This window comes from Anoplopoma fimbria, chromosome 19, assembly GCF_027596085.1.
Source record: "Anoplopoma fimbria isolate UVic2021 breed Golden Eagle Sablefish chromosome 19, Afim_UVic_2022, whole genome shotgun sequence".
Lineage (NCBI taxonomy): Eukaryota > Metazoa > Chordata > Actinopteri > Perciformes > Anoplopomatidae > Anoplopoma > Anoplopoma fimbria.
In genome coordinates, this window is record NC_072467.1 from 7589641 (window position 1) to 7609805 (window position 20165).

Genomic DNA, 20165 nt, shown 5'->3' on the forward strand with positions numbered 1-20165 from the left:
AACAGAGCAACAGAGAGTGAAAAGCCAAACATTGGCAAAACAAATCCCTTTTCAAAAAGGTCCCAGGCAATGACAGAAAATCAGATGTTAAATTGTGTTATTGGACCACTAAGAGTAGATGTATGAGGTGGGAGACAGTGTGGTGACTGTGTGTGATGGGACTGTGAGGTAAAGAGTGTTAATCAAACACACAGACATGCACACACACACACACACACACACACACACACACACACACACACACACACACACACACACACACACACACACACACACACACAATTGCTCTCCCACACAATTGCTCTCCCACACACACTCCTTGAAGGTCCCCAGTGACATGCTCCCCTTAAATTAAAACATAACAGAGTAAAGTAATACTCTATATATGAAGCAGGTTAATATCACTACGTTTGTCTCCATGGTAGCTAGGTTGAGAGACAGCCACTCTAGGATTGGAGAAGGCAGGTAGGACTGTTGTCAAGGAGAGGTTGAATATAATACTACCGTCGTGGTAAGAAGACAAGTGTGAGACTACCATACTAGTTGGGTAATAGGGTGATAGCCATGCGTAGACTGTAGTGAACCAGTCGTCATGGTAACAATGATGAGCGCCCAATGAGATGAGGGTTGAGGGCTGGGGATCTGGCAGTGAGATGTGTCCATGATCACACGGGGGCTTTCACTGCAGACGTCGCGGCACCTCACGTTCTCTTCCTGGCCACCTCCGCGTCCTGGCACTCGACGGCCGACAGCGCTATCAGCATCTGGGCGGCGTAGTAGGTGGCCATGATGATGGCGCGCGAATGGGGCACGGGGAAGCAGAACTTGTTGACGGCGATGGTGAGGTCGGAGACCATGAAGAGCATGGAGCCCAGGCAGGCAGACAGCTTGGTCCAGGTCCACAGGTCGTTGGCCAGCTGCAGGCCCGCCATGGCTCTCCAGGCCATGAAGCCGATCAGAGCGATGTAGACGGCCACCAGGTAGGTAAAGGGGCCGGACAGGTAGGGGTATAGCAGCATGTAGCTCAGAGAAGAGACGGCAGTGATCACCAGGCCAGCGGACACGTTAATGGGCTTCATCCCGAAGGCAGATGAGTAGAGGATGTGGGTGATGGCAAACATCAGAAGGCCTGCAGGACATTAAACGTGTAAATATGATTTATATCTAAAAACAATATTACAAAGCAGCATCCTCTATATATGCAATGCAAAATTAAGTTTATATTGGTGATGATCCTTTCTGAGAACTGTGAGCACTGTGACATTGCTTCATCTCACAACTAATGGGGGTCAAAATAAGCCAACCATTTTGTCAGATTAGCGGCCTCTTTATTTAGAGATGAAACCAGAAAGTATGAAAAGGAAAAACTAAGTACAGTCGATCGAAGTAGAACAACGAGTGTTTTCAACGGATCTGCGGTTCGTCTTCATTTAGTCTTCGAAGTCGATTTATCTAAGGCGGGGGATTGTTTAAAACCCTGTATGATTATCTGAACGCACATGTCTTTTGCCCCGTTGAACACATTTCAGCAATGTCACTGTGACTTCCCAGATACAATTGTCCTATTACCAACAGCAATGATGTTCACAGCTACAGAAATTGAAATGTTTCTCCTCACCGTGGACGAAGTAGCCCTGCTCCTGCCAGATGAGAAAGGCATCGCCCAGAGCAGAAAAGATGAGGCCAGCCAAGATCTTGCGGGCGCTGGAGTGAGCACCTAGAAAGCTGAACCCATGAGCCAGTAAGAACATCCAGAGGCAGAAGATGGGTAGACATTTGATCAGTGCGCTGAACCAGGACGGGCTTGAGGTGGGCAGCCACAGGACAAAGTATACACAGGTCGCCTTGAAGAATGGCACCAGCTTTGGGCCTTCACTCTTCACCTGAAAGCAGATTGAATATTTACATTATTAATTTAGTCATAGCTGGTTGCACTGATTCTATTCAGTGAACAATGTTGACACTGTTGTCACAACTAGATTCGTCAAAAGGCCATTTGTCTCGAGGCAGACGGCTTGAACTATATCACAGGAACAGTCAGCACTGTGTGTTTAAGGAACAGTATGTCACATCTTTAAACAAGAGAACATAAGCAGCACACTATAAGTGCTTCTCCTTATTTGGCAGAGTGGTTTGGGTTAGGACTGGAACAGTCTTTAGGCTGGCTTTGTGCAGTCACTAGTTTACATCATTGTGTCAGACATGCACGTGTTTTGTGGCTGAAGCGAAACTTTACAGAAACAGCAAGCAGAAAGGGGAAATGCAAGTCTCCACGCTGTTTGACTTCCTGTAACCTTTTCTTCCCCCTCAATTTTTTGTTTCTACTCTCCTCCTTCACTTCACCTTTTTTCCCTGTATCTCATGTCCTTGAGAACTGGCGAGCAAGTCTCCATTTCCTCTTTGAAGCTGTGTTCCCAGTCATATTTCTTTCTGTCCAAATACAAGCACCCTACGGGGTAAAAAAAAAAAGGGGAAAAGAACTCCTCTGGAATGACCACCCACCTATGGCTCTGAGAATTTCTCTCTAGGCTTAAGGGAAAAGGCCACTGGCGTCAAAGTGGGAGAGGAGAGTTTTAGTTAGGAGGTAGAGGAATCGAGTGAGGGTTCACTAGATCTAAGGTCATGGGAGGAGAGATGTGGAGGATACCAGTGAGACAGGGAGGGGAGGACCAATAAGGGTTCATTGTGCAACAGGGAAAGGGTTGCAAACACTGAGCTGCCATCTGAAGTCCCAAATGACTATTTTCCTGTGGCCATTATGCATCCATCTCCTCAAACATTCTGTGGTCAAGTAAAACAATGTGAAAAGCTCTGATTGCAATATTCACAAAATAATGAGCTAGTGGGGCAGACAAGAAGACGCAGGAGAAAACATGGGGGCGTGAAGCTTTAGAGGAATGGAAAGTGAGGAAGATGGGGTTACAAGCATTCAGATGACAGCTGGATTTAAGATTTGACAAGTGAGTTTGTTGGGCAGAGGGGAGAAGCAGAGGAGGTTTGACAAAGTGAGGGGGTCACTCTAGTTCATATGGTTTTTGCTCCTGGAAGAGGGGAGGAAGGGGAAGCGCTCAATACAAATAGCAGACCAAATTATCGTACAGGATGAGACAAAGTGTTTGACCTCATGCCTGCCCTGTTTTCAGTGATATGACTAATACCACAGCAGGAAAACAATTAGACACACAAGTTCACACATAGTCACAAGCCTTTGGAGGACTTATTGCACTCGTATTAGTTGCTGCACTTACTGTATTCGTATCAGTTCGCTGCACTTATTGAATTTGTATTTGTTTACTGCACTTATCCTATTCGTAGTAGTTTGTAGCACTTACTATATTCGGATTAGTCTGTTGCAATTATTGTTTTCGTAGTAATCTGCCTCTGCACTATACTTTTGCTCTGGCTTATGCTTTGAGATGCTTGTTTAAGAAAGGAGATGCACTTATGACTTCTGGTGACTAGTAGTTCTCTTGAATACCTATGTTGAATACACTTCCTGTAAGTCGCTTTGGATAAAAGCGTCTGCTAAATGACTGTAATGTAATGTAAATGTAATGAGAAAAAAACTTCTGAGATTCAAGCTTTATATGTTGCACTCAAGCATGCCAGCATGTGATGTCTCTTCTCACATTTTAAACTCTACTGAGAAGCCACAATGCACAGAATATCTTGAAAAGTGAGGACATATCACTCCAGTTTTATCTGAACTCTCCTGGCTCTCTGTATTTATATATAAGATCTAACTGTAGCGCTTTGGAAGTTCTAAAGTGACTGAGGACCTGCCAAGAATGCAGACACCCTGTTGTTTTGTGTACCGTCACGTTCACTCAGATCTTCCACTGTGATTTTGGTACCAAGAATTGGATATTTTCTTTTCAACGAAGCTCAAACATGGTGGTTCCAATGGATCGGATTTCTCTATCTTACACAAAATAGGACAGTTTCAGTCTTTTTCTTCAAAAGTTTACTCTGTCTACCAAATTGCAAAAAAAAAAAGAGATTACGCCATTGCAAGAGCCCGGAGTGATCTGACAAGGCTAGAGATAAGTATCATAATAAGCTGCTAAAGCTCCACTTTTTCTTTTTACAAATAAAATCTTTTTTTTTTTCCTGCTTACAGTCTCTTCCAGGTGCAAGTAGCATGAGAGGAATCTTTCCTCTGAAGCAAAACTAAAACTAGGTGTACAATGTGAACTAACAGACTCCTCTTCTCTCCATTAATACTTTCAATAGTCTTTTTAAAACAAATGGATACATAAATAAGGATTAAAGCTAGTCTTTGTTTGAGTGTATGGCGAGTGCCAAAGAGATGAGAAAACTGGCCGAACTCCAAGATCAGCCAACATCATAACTCTGTTTGTAGGCCACTGGTGGCTACTTCAGCACAGTACACAGGAAAACACAACATATTTCTGTTGTACAGATAGGTTGTAACTATTATATAATAAAGTAGAATCCTTTGCTTTAGATGTGCAGCTTTAAAGCACAATGAGATTAAGGTTCAGTGATCCCTTATCACAGAATGTTGTTATTCGTCGGGGGACAAAGCACAGAGTATAGTACAGTAAGGGATTTGGAGGGTTAAAAAGGATTCCATGGGGCAAGGCGGGAGGAGGTCAGAGATTCCCATAACCTTTGGTCCTATTCATGCTGCGTTTGAGCCATACTTTACAGCTTCCCTTTCTTTGTTGTTTATGTAAACTTACCGTTTCTACACAATGAGTACACACCTATTGAACAAAGCACGCAAATCTTCCAAGAAATGTTTATCTCATTGTAGGGTTAGCTGGACTGAAACAGTGTTTAGACTTCAGTCTAAATGATGATAACTTTTGGTGAATATTAGTGTTTTTGTCAAACCACCTACCACATTACTACTGTAATAACTGATGCAATTGTTTCCCTCTAACACATTGCATCAAATTGTTACGCCAAGGAGGTCTAATTGCCAAATGGAATTCATAAAAGTGGATGTAAGGGTGTCAGTTCCCTCACGCTCAGCCTCCTGTTGAGTCTTGTACCTGAATGAGATTGCCGGATAACCAACTCTCACATTGATTGAGGCGTCGGTTTGTCTGAAGGGATCCTGAAGGGGACATTAGTGACGGCTATGAGCCCTGTGTGACAGTCAGCTGTCGCCAGCATAAAAGAACAGAGCATGCTGCCTCATTTGGGAAGTAAACGAAATGAATGATTGTGTTATCATATTGCCGTCTGAATTATCACATTATAAATGAAGGCTGTTTGCAGAAGTGCTGTAGCACAGCTGACTGGCTGCAAACACCTGCCCTTTTCCTCTGTTAAACAATGATGTAGTTAATTATTGACTGCATTTGCATGGTCACTAACAAGCAATAGTTGTTTTTTTTTTAGCTGTATAGAATACTGAGCAAAGGATTTTTTTAAATGATTGTTTATTATTTCCAACAACAGAGATGCAATGCTTCTTTAGCTTTGTTACACTAAGACTCAATGTACTTTTCAAGCTAGCAGAACTTAACAACAGCTGTCAGCCACTAATACTTCTGTACGCACAATGAACCAACAAAAGCACTTCATTGAAGCATTGAACAACATCCAGGGTTAACACCTATTCAAGTTTTCTGGGTCATACGAAACATAATACCCGTAAACATAAAAAAGAACTGTAAAGTCTTGTGTACACAATTTGGCAGGGGGGAACTGTAACATAAGTACGGTCCTGGCAGGCACAGCTGGCATGTGAGTCATATGACAGTGTTATTTCTATGTAGCATCACACAACACTGGGAAGGATCCCTCTTACGGCTGCTTTAACTCCAAGGATAACTTAAGGTCAGCTGCGGGCGAGCAGTTCAGTACAGCACAGTAAAATATATGCAGGTGCTCGTCCACAAAAAGGAATACTGATCTCAGTTGAATCATCCACCTAAGTGCTGTAAGAACATTTTGGGACAAGGTACAATACTCAAATTTGCTCGACAATTGCCAGCAAGTGCAAAGTCCACATTAGACAAGGATAGTTTGTGCTGATCTTTGCTCAGAGTGGCGGACTTAGATAGATTATTCGTTAAAAAAAAAGGAGAAAGTTGATCAACTTCCTTATTAGCACAAAAGTCAGTTCACCAGAGCTGTGGTTATTATAAAGTTATAGCAGCAGTATTTTTACCTCTGAGCAGGAATAGAGGGTGAACTCACATACCTTCAACCGACTGCTTTTTTTGTTTATCTACTTTACAATTATTAGAATGTACCCTTTTTTACATGTAAATCAAAATTACAGATCACACAACACTCAGAGACCATTGTACACAACAATAAGGGCACATTAAATGGAAAATTACGATTATCAACTGACTTTTCTTTGCAATGGTCAGTGTTAAGTTTCATGATGATCACAAAGTCGATTTGCTTGCCCATTTTTTTCTTTCCAAGTAGCAGGGAGACAAATGAAGTGAGGTGTCACCTGACATCCCCTCCCATCTAAAATACGTTTTCAAAGTTAGCACAGTATATGCGAGCTATAAGGTCAATTATTACTTGATTTGACAATGCAAACTAACATTGTTTGCCTTCAGAACACATTAAATAATCTTTCAAGTTTATTTAATGTTAAGTAATTAGGCCGCAGAGAGGGTAATTTCACAGCACGGGGTATATAACTCACCTCTTCAAGAAGTACTACCCTGAGCCTTCCTCGTAGCACTTATTGCATTCGTATTAGTTGTTGCACTTACTGTATTCGTATCAGTTCGCTGCACTTATTGAATTCGTATTTGTTTGCTGCACTTATCCTATTCGTAGTAGTTTGTAGCACTTATTATATTCGTATTAGTCTGTTGCAATTATTGTTTTCGTAGTAATTTGCCTCTGCACTATACTTTTGCTCTGGCTTATGCTTTAAGATGCTTGTTTAAGAAAGGAGATGCACTTATGACTTCTGGTGACTAGTAGTTCTCTTGAATACCTATGTTGAATACACTTCCTGTAAGTCGCTTTGGATAAAAGCGTCTGCTAAATGACTGTAATGTAATGTAATGTAATGTAATATATAAATATATATATATATATATATATATATGCTGTCTACAAGGTAAAAATGTGTCCAACAGTCTTTCGTCTCAGTACATGCCTCCACCTTCCCTTTCACTGCAATACAGGGGACAACGCTTTATGGTAAAGTTTTGCAACCTCAGGACCTTCACAGCATCATCATCACTACGGCAACCAGTTTACATGGCAGTCATTCCTTCACACAGGCACCTCTCACATGAGTCACACAGGCTACACATCAGGGTTTACTACAGGCTAAGTTGGCCAACTGCACAAAGGGGATAATATATCATAGCAGCTCTGTCAAAGTAAGAGGATGCTTAAATTATTCATGTGGCTGTCACTGTCACTGTCTTTTTTTTTTTTTTTTTTTTTTTTGGTGTCAGAATGGCCAATTTCCTGGAATGGTACTTTGATCACATGATGTAGATAATGGATTGGCAAACAGTGGAGTCGATGTAAAGCAGAGCTACAGAAAAAGGAGATGGAAAGACAGGCAGCCACAGCGGAGCTCTGCTCGGCGCATGCGTTCCTGAAGGGAAAGAAAAAAGACAAAAAAAAGTCGTCACATGACAGCTTTTTCGTTTTTGTCAGGGGCTTCTTTTGGAAATTTGTGGAAACGTCCTTCTGCCCGTGCAACATGGGGACGGAGCGGTGTGAACAGTGCGACGCTAAACCGGGTCAACATGTCAACGAATCGGCTTCACTGAACATAAAAAGTTCCTGCTTCCAGTGGCCCATTATCAAATAACGAGGAAAGATGCTTTGGACAAAAACGTCGGTGTCCAAGGGCACCGGCTGAACATTTTTCAATTCAGCAGACAGATATTAAGTGCTAATTACATTATAAACTAATGAGCATAAAACATTAAACTATTTACTACTGCATCGACAGTCGGGCGATAGAGAACATATGAGTTGATAATAGAAAAAGTCATGGCTCATTGTATTTTCGGAGGTGCATCGGTAGCTGAACTAGCTGCCATTATTCTTGTTTAGTGAATGTAAAAACACCGACGCTCGCTTGAAGCAGACACTCACCACTGTCACCGGAGAAACCATGTCTCCCCTGGGTGCTGTCCGTGTCGGGGAGGACCGTACTCAGCGTCGGTGTCAATATTCGGCTGTGGTCCTGCTGTTTATGTTATACTGTACTGAGGGATGCCGATTGTTTTGTTCTTCGCTCCGATGGGCGGTCCGACGTCCAGTAGGAAGTGAGAGACAACCCGAAATGTGGGCGGGGCGTTCTCTGTTGACCAATAGGAGCAGAGAGTGGTCGGGACCGGGGCGGGCCATGCTGTGAGGGGCGCCCGGATTGGAGGAGGAGACAGCTGTTTACATATCGGAGCAGATGGCTCTTTATTTACATTTTACAGAGATGGAGCCTTTTAGTAACATTTCTTTAGAGTGTATTATTGATGCTGCTCCAACAATCCTTTGTTAATGGTTCAGATTAGGCGTTATGAAATCTGACAAAAAGCCTGGAAAACATCTCTATGAGATCGAAATGTTGCTCTAATAAAATACCTTGATTGCTGATTGCATTGATTACATCATAAAACCTTTTGTGGCCCTCCAATCTGCTTGTCTTTGATCAATCAGACGTTAGCAAACATTTACCACTAACACCCCACATGCACATGCATATTACAAGATTGCTCTTCAATTTGGTATAATAGTGTTATTCAAAAGATGAGTTCACACTGGATTGAATGAAACTGTGTAACTTAAGTTAGTGACAATTATATTAAAAAAAGTGTATTTCTTTTCTCTCTCTCTCTCTCTCTCTCTCTCTCTCTCATTCTTAGTTATTTTTTCAATTTGTTGCTATATTTCAAATGAATGATGTGGGAGACGCTGCCTAAAATTATAGGTAAGAATCGACGGTGAAAAGTAACTATTTTACTCAAATACGGAAACCTACTTAAGTAGCATTTGTAAGGTACTTGTACTTTACTGGAGCATTTCATTTTAACGATTATTTAGACTTCGGCAATATAACATTCAAGTGGGATATAATTTAATTTACTTAATATATAGAAAAGTTTATACAAGTACAGTTTGTGAAATAGCACACAATATGTATACCCAAACAGGACACAAGGAATTTAAAATTAGAATCGACCAGCTTCAATGCTCTCTTGTGTGGGTGCTATGCTTATGTAATATGATGAGGCTATAACAGGCTATAACAGAAGAATAATCACAATGGTAGCGACATCATGTGGTCTGCAAGTGTCAAAACTCTTTTCGGACGGATATTGCGTAAAGAAACCATAGAGCCGACACATTAACTTGGAATTATTTTCTTTACGTAGCTGATCAAGGTGAAACTACAGTGAAACTTATTTTTACACGTGATTTGTTAAATATTAGCCTACCATTTTGATATTGTACTTGTGAACTGGAATGAGTATACCTCGGTGTAGGTGTTCTCGTATCATTTGTATTTTTATTTTATTTTATTTGATATATCCATCCATCCATCCATTTTCCGTTTTATTTGATATAGACCTATTAAATAAAGTTGAAATGTAAATCATAAATTATGTAATATGCAAGTATTTAAACTCCTCTGAAGCCAGCTCCTTTACACAGTATTATCGTTTATGCCAAACCCTCGTTTCGACACTAATATCACTAAACCGTCACTTAGTCAACATTAAAACGAGTGGGCTACACTTTTTAAACAAAATGTGTTTCTCTGATAGTAAGAGTACATGGTTTACTGTTTGTATCGTTGTGCTTATCAACACATTATCGATCCAAGACCAAAAGCAAAGCGAACTTGATGTATTTACTGACTCTTTGTTATCTCGCGAAGACGGATACGCGCATAAGTGAGTTCTCTCACTTCCTCTAAGTACTCTTTGGACCCTTCGCTTCGTCAGCTCTCTCTCTCTCTCCGTAGTCTCTCTCTAGTCTCTCTCTCTCCGTAGTCTCCACCAGCAGCCGTCTGGAAATCATGGCTGAGTTTTAGTCGTCTTCTCTCACTGCACTGTAATCGTATCGATACTTTGGATGGCTCTGGCTTTAGTTTTGTGTGTGAGATCAGAACAAAGGCTCGTCTTTTCTCAGGCTTCTTGGTCGGCTAACGTTAGTAAACGTATGGTTAGTTATGCTAACTTCGCTAGCATGTGCTAACGTAAGCCGATGAAGTAAAGTAGCGTTAACAGTCTGATAAACCGATTTTCCTCACATGGACTGTTTTTGATTTAGTATTTCCCTTAAAGCCATTGAAGTGCCATTTGGTTACGCTTAACCCCCGTGCCAATTGACCTGGTGTGTAAGCTAAACGCTAACGATAGCATTAGCCCTCCTGGTTGAGTCTTGGTTGATTAATTTCGAGCACCCAGCTTGTGTCACCTGCTGCCAAAATGATGGACTTTGATAATATATTGGACATCGCCACGCAAAACCGGGCCCCCAGCAATGTACAGGTAAGTGAAATACTGCCACTGGCCCTCAATTTACTCAGGCCGGACTGCAAAATGGGGATTTGTGAGCAGATTTGTGAGCACACAAGTGCCAGCTCATCTGTCAGAGGGGGATCTGATGAAGGAGCTAGCTGCTAACTTTTACCCTCGTGACTGACCCTGCATGTTATACAGAAGTTTACAAAAACTCGTGTGCTTGTCACTCTTTAATATTTCCAATGAATAGTGATCTTTAGGCCAACATATCTGATGAATAACTAAGACATTTGAGTAGTGCAAAAAAAAAAGTAAAGAGACCATGCTTCATGTTTTCCTATGCTGTAATTGTTCATGTATTATGTGTCTATTTTGAGCAGAAGAGATACAGTTTACAAGCTGCACCCCCCAAAAAGGACCCGAGGTCAAAAGGTGTCAGTGCTTCAGCTGTGCAGGCGCTTCTGAAGAAACAAAACTGTGACAACAAAAAGAAAGGTAATGAAGATTAAAGATGGATAAACAGGGATTTGATAGCCATATTAAAAACTCATTTTTATTATTAATCTTCTTTTTTTTTTTCAGAAATCCAAATGAAGAAAAAGAAAGAGGAACTACTAGCAAAGAGGGTTGAGTTGAAGTCGGACCGTAAAGCAAGAGCCATGGCTTCCAGAACGAAAGACAATTTCCGAGGCTACAACGGCATCCCAGTGGTCGAGCTTCCCAAGAAGAGAAGGACAAAACACGAGATGCAGCAAGATAGGTCGATGAACGAGGAGGGCTTTAGGAATAACTCGATTGACCCAGACGATGAGGATAATTATGAGTATGAACAGACAGATTCAGAATCGGAGGCGGAGCCAGAGCAGCGGAGACCTGTGAAAACCACAGGTTTTAGTGGAAATAGTGGTAGCAGCAGCAGCAGCATCAGCAAGCCCTCCTCTAAAAAATCCAGCGGGCCACCCAAGCCCGCTCCACCTCCCATGAACTTTGCAGAGTTACTCAAATTGGCAGAGAAGAAGCAGTTTGAGCCAGTGGAGGTAAAAACCAAGGCAGTGAAAAAAGAAGAAAGGCTCCGAACGGCTGACGAGATAAAGGAGCTGGAGCTGGAGCGCAGGGTTAAGAAACCGACCAAAGACTCTAAGCCAGACAGAGAGAGGGAAAGCAAGTCTCAGTCTAGCTCTAGCTCAATGAGAAAAAACACTTTCGAGAAGGAGCAAAAGAGCTGCAAACCACAAAAGACCTCCTCGGAAAGGCAAAGTCTCCCCAGTGGGTCAGGAAAGAAGTTGCATCCAACACTGTCGAATGATAAAGGCCAGTCTTCTTCTTCTTCTAAGCCCTCTGCCGGTGACAGAGAAAGAGAGAGACCCAAGATGTCTCACAGCGATCGAGACAGATCGAAGACAAACTCGTCAAGTTCATCTGGTGCCATAAACGGTAAAGGCACTTCGAAAGCCACATCTTCTCAGGTTTCAGCCAAACAAGGGGGGCTCAAGCCCTCATCTAGCCACAAATCCAGCACCTCAAGTGACCTTATCCTCAAAAAAGAAAGCTCATCAAGAGCCTCAGGTATTCCTGGGACCAGGGCTCCTAGTACAGCTGTGTCAGGCCAAAGATCTCAACATGGGAGCTCCCAACAGACCAGGCCCAGTCCGGGTAGCTCATCGAAGCAGGGGCCTATAGTTGGAGGCCACAAGTCTGGAAAGGGAGAACCATTAAGGCCTGGAATGAACTCTTCTGGGAAATCAAGCGGTAATTCTGTGATGAGACCTTCATCCGGCGGCCCTCCTAAGGCAGGGAGCCGGCCTCAGTCGAGGCCTGAAGCCACACTCCAGGGAAGAGCTGGTGGTGTCCCACAGGCAAGGCCCGGTGGGAGTGGCCTACAGGGTCACCCTAGAGGCGGTGGGTCCCGACCTCCAGGGATTGGACCTGGTCGGCCTGGTAGTGGAGGACCGGTACCTGGGCGACCGACTGGCAGCATTGAATCAGGACCTGGGAAACCCAAGTGCACCGTGGTGTCTGAGACCATCTCATCCAAGAATTTTGGTGGACCCAGACCAGGAGTCCCTCCTCGGCCAGGCATGCCACAGAGACCTGGGATGCCACAGAGACCTGGGATGCCACAGAGACCTGGGATGCCACCCAGACCAGGAATGCCACCCAGACCAGGAATGCCACAGAGACCTATGATGAACAGACCACCAGGTAGGAATCAGGGACGATAATGGGATGATATTACCAGTATTAAAGTACACATTTCATTAGCAATAGTAAGCTTTAGTTATATCGCACATTTAAATACAGTGTGTGAGAGTAATTACAGAAAGAGCTACTAACTGGGTGTCACATGCGACACATTTTAGCAAACTTTCTCTCTCTCTCTCTCTGTCTCTCTCTCTCTCTCTGTCTGTCTCTCTCTCTCTGTCTGTCTCTCTCTCTGTCTCTCTCTGTCTGTCTCTCTCTCTGTCTGTCTCTCTCTGTCTCTCTCTCTCTGTCTGTCTCTCTCTCTCTGTCTCTCTCTCTCTCTGTCTGTCTCTCTCTCTGTCTCTCTCTCTCTGTCTCTCTCTCTGTCTGTCTCTCTCTCTGTCTGTCTCTCTCTGTCTGTCTGTCTCTCTCTCTGTCACTCTCTGTCTGTCTCTCTTTCCTTCTTCTTCGATCTTCCGCTTCGTGAAGTATACGAACAGACATTAACGATAATGTTGATGAAACTAAAATAACATTAAGCTTAACGTATGAATGCGAGTACAATAGAGACAAAGACTGACTTAAGCAAATGTACTTTTACCAAAAGTGTTAAAATCACAGCTGTGCAGTAGATGGCGTAAAGGTTGTGGGTCACAGCATAAAAAGAGGTGTTTTGAGTTTAGTGTCTAGCTCACGCATGTTGTTGGGCACGGAAACTTTTTGTTTTAGGGAAATCACTTGATATTATCACCTTCACTATATGCTGTTCACTCTCTCTCTATATGCTCTTAGCTCTTACACAGTGCACAAAACCAATTTTATAGTAAAGTGCTATATACACAATAAAGAAAGTATTATCACTTATTTTCGGCTCATAACGCGTATACCCCATTAGCAACAAAGTACAATGAACATCGTAAAACAGTGCATGTTTTGAGGTAATTTAGTATAACAAACTGCCTCTGACATTTAGCAAACAGCCTGAAACACGCAATCAGTGATACAGGGCCAAAGGGTCTGTTTGCTGATCTGAATGAAATATGTCAGCAGCACTCAGCAGCCTTTGTCGTTCCTCCTCGGTCAGAGAGCGGCTATCTTTCCAACACATATTTTCAATGTCATTTACCTTTTTTAACCATGAAATTTGCATTTATAAACTCCAAACTTCTCAAATCTCTAGCTTGCTAGTTCAAACGTTCCGTACTTCCACGAGCAAGGCCAAATGTCTGCGTCATACAGTATGTTTTTATTTTATTTTATGTTTAGCAAATGGCCAGAAGCCATTACCCGAATTGAAAATGAATTCATGTTTTTATCATCCAGGTACAATGTTACCGCCTATAACCTCTGCATACAAGAGGAAATACGAGGAGGAGGAAGATGACTATGACTCAGAAATGGATGATTTTATCGACAATGGAGGTGATGGTCAAGACGACATCTCCAGGCACATCAAGGAAATCTTTGGCTATGATCGAAACAAGTAAGTGTTGTCCTCATACATTCTGGTTACAAGTAATTTCACTGTATTGAAAATTCTGTATAAAAAGACTGTATTTACCGTTAACCTCCTCAGGTACAAGGATGAGAGCGACTATGCACTTAAATTCATGGAGAGCAGCTGGAGAGATATGCAGAAAGAGGAGGCCAGGAGGTGAGACGGAAATAAATCTCAGTCCCTAACTATATGTGGACTTTGTGTACAGAGAGCTCTGATATTTATCGCCTTTTATTCAATGTTATTTTTCTCTATCCCGTGCTTTGCTTCTTTAGCCTGAGAATGGCTGTGCAGGAAGATCTGGAGGAGGAGAAAAGAGATCAAGAGGACCTGAACATGCAAAAGGGCAAGAGGAAAAAAAAGAACTGAAGAACATTTTGTCGTTGAGATGAATAAACAAACAATCCTGTGTCTCCTGAAAGGTGGGACAGGTGGTCTGCCATGACGATCAGTGACAGTGTCCAGCTCGACCTCTGTTGCTTTCTCTCCGCTTCTCTTAATATGATTGGACAATAACTGAGTGGCACATGGAATTGGCTCCAGAGGGAAAGAAAAAAATGTTGGTCAAAGACCAAGACCTGAAAATGTCAAAAACAAAATATGTACAATTCATTCAGGTCTGTGATGAAAAAATCTCACAAATTTGCCTGTTCTATTTATTTCCCCCACTGTGCAGTGATCTCAATTTCTTAAAAGGACCTGAGAACTTTAAATATTGAATTGTGAGAATTTGTTTTGTTTTTTTGGACTAACAATGACACACTAGGTTTATGATGAAATGCTATTTTTCAGCAGAAGCTTTTCTAAACAGACTTTGATTGATTTAGTCAATTGAATATGCAGAAAACCAAACCAAGTATTGTGTTGTGCGTTAAAAGGGAGTTGAGATAAATGATTGTTTCAAGTTTTTTTCTTTTCATTGTTTTGCATCAATGTTTTCTCAGAGTAATATATATATATATGGAGCTTGGTTATATTAACAACACCACTAGTGGAGTACATGGAAAATTGTATGATTTAGGTAAATACATATTATCTAGCAATATATAGTGGGTGATATTGTTTCTAAAAAAAAAAAGGTTTTAGTTTGTTAAAATTAATTTAGATGTTTTTGCTGGCATAGACTGGCAACAATGGGAACAAAGTTAGCTTCGCGTTTGCTGTAGGTGTGCTTGACTGTTTTTTTTTCCATCTCGGCTTGCCGTACATGACGTACCGAGTGGGCGGAACCCTGTCGTTTCGATTAGCTACTCCTGAAAGTTTGCGGAAGTTTAAGTTTATAGCTAAAGTTGGAGTCATACGTCAAGAGACTAAAACCAGAAAGAGCCTTGATATTTTTTTTTTAGTTGTACTTCAATAGATGGACCTCCGTTCAGAGAAAATACAGCGGATCCTCTCCAAGGTTAGTTACTCACCAGTGACTCTGCACAGCGTTTATACAGAAACTGTCTGCATGTCAGTGCCGGCTAGCATAGCATGCTAGTCCATATACGCTGCTGCCAGCCTTCACCAACAGGCTGAACCAGCTTGACTTATTTTACAACACAGGTATATGACACAATGGAAGACGAAAACAAACTGATACTTGGTCATTTTTTTCAAAACAAATCTGGTGATGGGGAGTCATGATGAAAACATGGGATGTTTATATCCCCAAAGAGAGTTACAGGATCACTGTGTCCATTGAAGTTCATTCGCCTTCGCTTTGATGACTGCTGCTAAAGTTGCCTTAAGTTAGAGACTGCAGTGTTGCTGGTGAGTCCTTGGTGTCTGGTCAGTGGACTGAGCAGCTCATTTGAATGTGTGATGAGAAGCAGCATACAAACACAATAAAATCCTGAATGATCTACTGGACCCCTCAAGAGTGTAGTGGCCTTGATTAATTGATGGATCTCAATTTTTATCAAAACTACTCCAAAAAAAAAGAAAAGAATCAAAGAGGTTATAACATTAATTGGAAATGGGTGGGCTGAATCTTTAAGGTTTTCCACTCGCCTGTTCACAACATAAACATTGCAAACTTTCCTGTCCAAACAGAAAATAAAAATTAGTCATGCATATACAGGAATACAAATATTCACATAGTGTAAATACACGCCTTCATCTTTCTTTTTACCTCTGGATATTAGTACAAATTCCATGATGTTGCGGTTGAGGAGCTGCAGAAGATCCATCGAATCTACCCTGGGATGCTGCCATCCACAGGCACATACAGTGAGTTTTATTTTGAGAAAAAAGTATTTCGTAGATCTCTACATACATCACATATATTTCTTGCTGATAACTGAGTGTTCCATACTGTCATTTTTCAGCATTTAGCGACAACACCCAAAAAGATCTTGTGAGATTAGTTGGTAACGTCCCAGTCAAGTATGGAGGTAAGTCTGACCTCTGACACTAGAATTGTCCAAATACTCTGTCTGGGACTATCATATCAGTGCGGAGTCATTATTGTGCACTGATGCCAGTGTCTCTATCTTAAGGTCGCTCTTACAACTTCCCCGTTCAGCTGTGGTTGATGGACTCATTCCCCTTCACTCCTCCCATATGCCTCCTGAGACCAACCCCTAGCATGGCCATCAGAGAGGGCAAACATGTTGATGGAGGAGGACGGATTCACCTGCCGGGGCTGCACAACTGGGATTATGTAAGATTTTATTCCTCGTGGATGGAATATAACTTTGTATGGAAGAGGTTCTGAGGTGATCTCATCAGTCTTGCTGTTTTGTTTTTGCTCTGTAACAGCCCAAGTCATCTGTGGTTGGTCTTCTGTCTGAGATGATGGCCAAGTTTGAGGAGGATCCTCCACTGTCCTCAAAGACCACGGGGGAAAACAAAGACCCCCACGAGCTCCTGGCTTTTGTTTCTAATCTGCAGATCAATGACGGTGCTTCATTTAATATGCAGCTTGGCTGGTGATGATCAAAAATCTGATAATTGTTTGCTATTGTTAGCTTAACTCATGTTTATTTCAGGTGGAAACAGACATCATGATCAACAAACTAACAAAGTGTCAGTTATCGGGGGAGGAGATTTAGGAATGGCATCGGTGATGAGCATTTTATCAAAGGTATATGTCTAGGAATTTACTAAACATTTCATATGTTACAATCTTGGATAAGCATGTGAAATTCAATTGTTGACAGTGAATTTTTCTTCTTCTTATATTTATCCAGTGTAAAGTGGACCAACTTGTTTTCATTGACGTCACTGAAAGCTCAACAAAGGGCGGCAGCACTGATCTGGAGATATTCCGACTGCCCCAGGTGGAAGTATCCAGAGGTATGTCTCTTTCTGCTCTGTCACACAGTCATGTCAGTAGTGCCTCTTCATTGAGTCATCACTGATGTCACATTGTTTGGAAGTTAGCATACTGACATTGTTCTTAAGGATACTTTTCTTGATGACTCTCCTCTATGACAGCAAGCAGTCAGTAAATCCCAACCAGGTGTTCTGTAGACCCTGAACTGTTCTTGTCAGAAGGATAAACAGAAAACAACGTATCCATCCGCAATTCATCAAAAAATGCTTTAAAGCTTTGCCTATTTTTCCACAAGGTTCGCTGTCAGACGTGTGTTAACTAATGATGACTCTCCTTTGTTAGATTTGGCGGCCTCTGCGGGCTCCAGGGTTGTCGTGGTGACCGCAAATGCATGGAGCAGCGAGCAGTCGTACGTGAGCGTGGTTCAGACCAATGTGGACTTGTACAGAGGGATCATCCCAAATCTTGCACGTTACAGCCCCAACGCAGTGATGCTCATCGCTTCACAACCAGGTCGGTGTCGGAGAAAAAAAAAGACACACCCTCTTAAGGAACGGACCTGTTTGCTCCTGAACCTTTTTATATCGTCAACTCTGTTGTCTTTCCTGTCAAATTCTAGTCGACATCATGACCCACGTTGCCTGGAGGCAGAGTTGCCTGCCTCCGACACGGGTGATCGGAGCAGGGTGTAACCTGGACTCAGAGCGACTCAGTCACATCCTGGATATAAACCTGAACACTCACAAACCAGCCTGGGTCATAGGGGAACTGTCAGACAGCAAAGGTGAGCCATAAAAGATCAATTTAATAGTTGCATAAAGGCCTTGTGTTGAATGAATTGTCATTACATGAATCCTCTTCATCCCCCTCGCTCTTCCTCTTTTAATTCGTGGCCATTGTTTGGATCATCTGCTTTCTTATGTGTGGTTTTGTTTTGCTTTGTATGCCACACTTCCTGCTTATCTCATACCATCTTTCCGCTCTTGAGACTTGTAAAGGCATCTTTAATAAACGACACACAAGCTTGAGCTTGCCGTTGTTTTTGTCTTGCAGTTGCTGTGATGAGTAACAGTGGGCTGAGCTCCAGCGTGCAGACACAGATCGCAGCCGAATCCAACTCTACCAAACCGTTGTTAGACAGGTACTGGCACGAATTAGTATAACCTCAGGGGAAGAATTTCAAATGTGTGTGTTCATCTGAAATTGTGGACGCAGGTACTGATGAAGACATTTTGGGGAATTAGATATGAAAATGTAGCAATGCAGGTACCTCTCCTTGAACCATGCATCACAAATGTATTATGGTTTTTGTATTTGTATTTAAAGTTGCACATTTTCCTGTGCTTGTAGGGCGTTTGAGATGATGAAGAATCGAGGCCAGCGGTCATGGTCTGTGGGTCTGTCCGTCGCTGACATCACAAACAGTGTCCTGACGGATAAAATGAAGACCCACTCAGTCACCACCCTGGCTCAGGTAGAACCACCGAGTCTCATATCAAAACAATGGCATCATTTTCACCATCAGCCTCACAATCATCACGTTACGTGTGCTGTTTTACTATTCATTATCGGCTGAAGTCGGATGCATCAGTGATTGACACTTAGGTCAATTTGTCTCATCCACAAACAAAACATTTCAGGGAAATCATCAACTTTTTAATTTAGGGTGTTAAAACAATGACACCAGTAGAGAAAATGAAAGTTAAGCTTAGTATTGCAACATCGGATGAACGGCTTTATATGTATAAAAATGATATGTATTCAGGTATTTTCATCGAAAGTACCTTTTCATTGATATTTGATTATAGAAGATGTTACAGGCTCATCTGCATTCTCTGTTTGCTTTAGGGCTGGGGTGGCATAGGTGCAGAGGTGTTCCTCAGCCTGCCGTGCATCATGGGATCAAATGGTTCCACGCGTTTGGCCGGAGTGTCACTGGGGCAGGAAGAAGACGCCAAACTGAGAGAGAGTGTCACCTCCCTTTCTAACCTCATTGGTCAGCTCAAGATATGAAGGATTTGATTGTTTTCCCAGTTTTGGTTTAATTTAACAGTTTGGGAGATAGCAGCTGCTTGTTGACTGTTGTCCAGTCAACACAAACACTCTTCAAATGGACTGTGCCTTTGCTGAATTTGAATGCAACTAACACTCACACTAGAATTTTGAAGTTATGGATATAATTATGGTCTTATATATGTATAGTTTAATCATAAGATTTGTTTATATATTCTTGTTGGATACTGTGTATAAAATATGGGTAAAAATCAGAAAAATGCATGAATGCACTGTTGTATTTTTGGAAAGCCATGAAAATTCTATGCAAAAACATCTTAAGAATAATCTTGTAGATGTGAAATATATTTTTGTCAGAAAGTTGAATTTGGCCTGAACTACATTCACAAAGATGATGTAATTATCCTTACTTTTGTACTGATCCATTCCTTACATTATTCCTTTGGAGAAAACTCAGGGTGTTGGCCTATAAAGTGTGAGGAATGTATACATTATATTCAGGCGCTTGTGTTCACTCAATGATGAAATACAGCTCGTATATTTGAATGGCCTTATTTGCTGTCTTAGTGCGGTTTCCATATTTAAAGCAATAAGCGTTTCAGTGCAATCATTTTAAATCGCCTTTGATCTTTTGTTTACTTTGTGTAAAAACACTTTGCATAGCTAGAACCAAAAATATGTACAGGAAGACGACACGATTTTGTGGGTGTGCAATAAATATCTGAAACCAGATGTGGATTGTATCTGTGGTAAAAAAGAAGACAAT

The 20165-nt window shown here is 41.9% G+C and overlaps 3 protein-coding genes across 3 annotated transcripts; 2 read left to right on the forward strand and 1 right to left on the reverse strand.

Annotated features, from left to right (window-relative positions):
- Positions 1 to 306: 306 nt before the first annotated feature.
- On the reverse strand, positions 307 to 8186 carry tmem86a (transmembrane protein 86A). Its single transcript, XM_054620707.1, has 3 exons — positions 8074 to 8186; positions 1619 to 1883; positions 307 to 1129 (listed from the first exon to the last, which is right to left on the reverse strand). The coding sequence occupies exons 1-3, from the start codon at positions 8092 to 8094 to the stop codon at positions 702 to 704; spliced, it is 714 nt and encodes a 237-aa protein (XP_054476682.1). The 5' UTR covers positions 8095 to 8186; the 3' UTR covers positions 307 to 701.
- A 1730-nt stretch (positions 8187 to 9916) lies between these two features.
- On the forward strand, positions 9917 to 15089 carry spty2d1 (SPT2 chromatin protein domain containing 1). The gene is made up of 6 exons (XM_054620173.1): positions 9917 to 10472; positions 10826 to 10940; positions 11028 to 12647; positions 13950 to 14109; positions 14203 to 14280; positions 14400 to 15089. Exons 1-6 carry the CDS (start codon positions 10410 to 10412, stop codon positions 14491 to 14493), a joined length of 2130 nt encoding a protein of 709 aa, XP_054476148.1. The 5' UTR covers positions 9917 to 10409; the 3' UTR covers positions 14494 to 15089.
- Positions 15090 to 15323: 234 nt separating this feature from the next.
- uevld (UEV and lactate/malate dehyrogenase domains) lies at positions 15324 to 20129 on the forward strand. The gene is made up of 12 exons (XM_054619748.1): positions 15324 to 15526; positions 16254 to 16338; positions 16437 to 16502; positions 16608 to 16771; positions 16870 to 17011; positions 17100 to 17194; positions 17301 to 17406; positions 17729 to 17899; positions 18006 to 18170; positions 18440 to 18527; positions 18737 to 18860; positions 19235 to 20129. The coding sequence occupies exons 1-12, from the start codon at positions 15485 to 15487 to the stop codon at positions 19397 to 19399; spliced, it is 1413 nt and encodes a 470-aa protein (XP_054475723.1). The 5' UTR covers positions 15324 to 15484; the 3' UTR covers positions 19400 to 20129.
- The last annotated feature ends 36 nt before the right edge of the window (positions 20130 to 20165 follow it).